Below are 3,893 nucleotides of genomic sequence, written 5' to 3'. Positions count from 1 at the left end.
TTGTTGTTGTTGTTGAGATGGAGTCTTACTCTATTGCCCAGGCTGGAGTACAGTGGCACAATCTCAGCTCACTGCAACCTTTGCCTCCCGGGTTCAAGTGATTCTCCTGCCTCAGTCTCCCGAGTAGCTGGGACCACAGGCATGTGCCACCATGCCCAGCTAATTTTTATATTTTTAGTAGGGACAGGGTTTCACCATGTTGGCCAGGATGGTCTCAGTCTCTTGGCCTCATGATCTGCCTGCCTCGGCCTCCCAAAGTGCTGGGATTATAAGCATGAGCCACTGTGCCTGTCCTCTGATTTTATTTATATTTAAAAAGATAAAAGAGGCCAGGCACAGTGGCTCACACCTGTAATCTTAGCTACTCTGGAGGCTGAAGCAGGAGAATTGCTTAAACCCAGGAAGCAGAGGTTGCAGTGAGCCAAGATTGCACCATTGTACTCCAGCCTGGGTGACAGAGTGAGACTTCATCTCAGGGGAAAAAAAAAAAAAAGTCAATCATCTCTCCACCCTCCTCTTAAACTTCCTAAGGCAGGGGGACATATACCCTGGAGAATATCTTCCCTCCTACTGGGATGAGGCAGCCAATAAAATTTTTGTCTGTCAGTACAGATTTCAGTACCAAATGGAACAAGCAGAGGTGGCGGGAGACAGTAAGAATTCCACAGATGACCCTACCCCTTACCCCTTCCATCTTCGACCATGCTCTGTGTTAGGGCCCTGTGGCCTGTAGAAGCAGATGAGGGGCAGGGTAATGATCTAGATTTCTTTATCATAAGCAGAAGATACCAAATCCTACTCTTTAGGAAACTAGCATAGCCAAGGACATCTGGGATGCATACTCAGAAAGGAATCACAGATCACATGGGGTTATTGCTGTTGATGGCATCTAGAACCTAATGTTAGGGGATAAGCAGCTATCACCAAATATCATAGAGCCACAATAAGCAGTTTGTAAATAAGAAGGGCAAAAGTTTACAGTGGCGGCTCACCTGCTGATCCAGAGGTTCTGTCGCTTTTTTCTGCCCCTCCAGAGAGCTGTCAGCCAGTACTTTTTGTTTGTTGCTTTTCAGACAGGGGTCAGGTTCTTTGCTTTCATTCTGGGAAAACTCATTGAAATGTAATACCTGTGTGATAATGGGATGAGGTCTTTCAGACAATACGAACGGAGGGAAGCCTGAGTAACTTCAGAAACATTTTCATAATGAGACAGTAACAATGATTACATAGTCAAGCAAAACAATCAACAACTGTTTAAAGGAAACTGGGTGCTTCTGTCCTTGGGTTGGGAGGAGAAGTGGAGATGAAGAACCAACTACCCTGGGAGAGCATTTATGAATAAATACAACCAAACTAAAAGAATATAGAGGTATCCACAAGCTAAATGTAGCTATGGAGCATTTCATCGATAACCAATCTGAATTGACTGTAAGTGCAAAATACACACCAGATCTTGAAGATAGTATGAAAAACAAAAAATAAAAGAGCTCACTAAAATTGTTATATTGATTATATGTGGATATGATATTTTGCATATACTAGGTTAAGTAAAATTTATTATTAAAATTAGTCTCACCTGTTTCTTTTTACTTTTGTAAGGTAGCTATTAAAAATTTTTAAATGACTACGTGGTTCTTGTTACATTTGTGTCAGACAGTGCTGATCTAGAGTTTCACATGAGTCAAGGGGTGAAGACAGCAAAAGACAAGCTATCCAGACCTGGTAGAAAGGTAGGAGGCAGGTGTCACTTCCTGCACTGCTCACACCCAGCTGGTTGGCAGGTGCCCTCAAGTGCCTGAGAAAGAACGTCTGAATTCTGCCCTGCAAGATGCAAACCATACTCTAAAGCTAAGTTTTGATAGTGGAATAAGAAAATAACATACTGCACATGTACTGCAGAATTTAAAGTATAATAAAAAATAAATAAATAAAATTTGGGGGAAAAAAGAAAATAATACACCAAATCTAAGTAGACGAATAAAGCAGAATGACCCCAGAAACATATGCTGCCTTAATCCATAAATTCTACTGCTCCATCTTCAGGAAAAACAGCCTGATTTGTACATAATCCCTATGTCATGTGCTACATCCAAGGAAGCATAGGCCAACCTCGGAACGTGTAGTTTATTTGGGGACTTGTCCTATAAGCTTTATTTATTTTTTCTAGAAATGTTTATTAGATGCCCACTGTAAGCCAGGTGCTGTTCTAGGACAAAGATACCTGCCCTCTAGGGCATACTCAGAAAGGAATCACAGATCACATGAGGTTATTGCTGTTGATGGTATCCAGAACCTAGAGTTTAGGGATAAGCAACTATCACCAAATACCCTTGGTGGAGGAGGCATGCAAAAACCAAGACACATAGTAATTAATTACTGTATGCTGTATGTTAGATAGTGAGAAACGCTACATGAAAAAAAGTATCAAGGATTCCTTATGGGTTAGAGGTCAGGATGCAGCATTAGATTGGGAGGTCAAAGTAGACCCCACAGAAGAGATAGACACGGATCAAAGTCTTGAAGAAGAAATTGAGCTAAGGTCAGCTACCATGGGAAAAAGCCATCAGGCAAAGGGACCCAGAGCAAAGACCTCAAGATAGGATGGGCATGGCTTACCCAAGGAAGCCAGGAGGCCGGTGTGACAGCACAGTGAGGAGGGATAAGAGTAAGAGATGGAGTCATGGGGCTTGTCTGGGATTCATCTCCCAAGATCCTTGTGGGCCATTGTAAGGACTTAAACTTCTATCATGAGTGAAATGAGAAATCCAGGTTTTTGAACAGATGGAAAACAGAATCTGACTCAGGTTTTAAAAAGGCCTCTCGGGCTGCTCTGCTAAGAACAGACTGCCAGTGAGAGCAGGAAAGGCCGTCAGGAGGTTGTTGCACTAGACGGGTGAGAAAATATGGTGGTGGTTCAGACCTCAGGGAGACTGGGAGAAGTACCTGGATTATGGATATATTTCAAAAGAAAAGCCAACAGAATTTTCTGACAAAGGTGGTATAAAGTGAAAGAAAGAGTCCAGGAGGACACCAAGCCCTCTAGCTACTGGATACATATATGGTGCTTAACAAATATTTATTTAATGAAATGAGTGAGAGAGAAGACATATACACAAACTAAATTTGCTAACAATATTGGTATTAGTAATCATAGAGTAAAAGAGTGACAGACATGCATATAGAGACAGAGATAAATGAGAACAGCTGCCACACGTGAGGTTGGGGAGCACCCTAAAGAAGGTAGAACTTCAACTGAGCCTTTAAGAACAGTAGGATCGAAGACGAAGTAAGGTGGGGGAAATACAGATAAAGACTCAGAGACAGGGATGGGTTCTGACCAAGCCCAGGGTGCGGCAAGACCCTTGGCTTGCCTGAGTGAGATTAACGTCTGACTTTTGAGTATGGACCCAGAGTTCAGGACCCTGTGTAGCACCATAGCGGATACTTACCTCATCAATCTGATGCGCACTGTCATTTCTAGCCCCCAGGCGGACCATACCAAGGGCAGCTGAGATGCTCAGGGGAGAGAAAAATACGTTTTTACGACGATCAACTTTGCTTATCTCTTGGAAAAGATCAAAGCAAAATTTGGTGTTTGCTGCAACAAGGGAGTCCATTGTAAAACTTATAACAATCTAAAACCAAAAAAAAAGAAGAAAGAAAATGGTGATTGAAAGAAAATAAGTGAACAAATAATTCTTGTTTTATATATCTGAAATACAATCATGTAATTACTCAGTATGCTATTAAGAACTGGAAAACTAAAGTCTTTATCATCCCTGTATATAAATATTGGTGTTGATATTAATATTGATAGAGATCTATTTTCATTTAGTAGAGTGAATTTGTTTTCTGGGGCTGCCATAAGAAATTACCACAGATGAGTATTTTAA

At 41.5% G+C, this 3,893-nt stretch overlaps 1 protein-coding gene across 2 annotated transcripts in view; it reads right to left on the bottom strand.

Moving 5' to 3' along the window:
- Nucleotides 1–3,893, bottom strand: part of SERPINB12 (serpin family B member 12) — a 25,314-nt gene that overhangs the window by 8,669 nt on the left and 12,752 nt on the right. For both annotated transcript variants that reach the window (XM_037738640.1, XM_017528773.2), the window contains exons 2-3: nucleotides 3,450–3,635; nucleotides 993–1,127 (exon numbers count right to left, since the gene is read on the bottom strand). In XM_037738640.1, coding sequence (XP_037594568.1) covers nucleotides 993–1,127; nucleotides 3,450–3,617 — 303 coding nt within the window. In that variant the 5' untranslated portion in view covers nucleotides 3,618–3,635. The remainder of the gene's footprint in view (nucleotides 1–992; nucleotides 1,128–3,449; nucleotides 3,636–3,893) is intronic.

This window comes from Cebus imitator, unplaced genomic scaffold (assembly GCF_001604975.1).
Source record: "Cebus imitator isolate Cc_AM_T3 unplaced genomic scaffold, Cebus_imitator-1.0 Scaffold55, whole genome shotgun sequence".
NCBI lineage: Eukaryota > Metazoa > Chordata > Mammalia > Primates > Cebidae > Cebus > Cebus imitator.
This window is presented reverse-complemented; position numbering and strand designations above follow the sequence as displayed.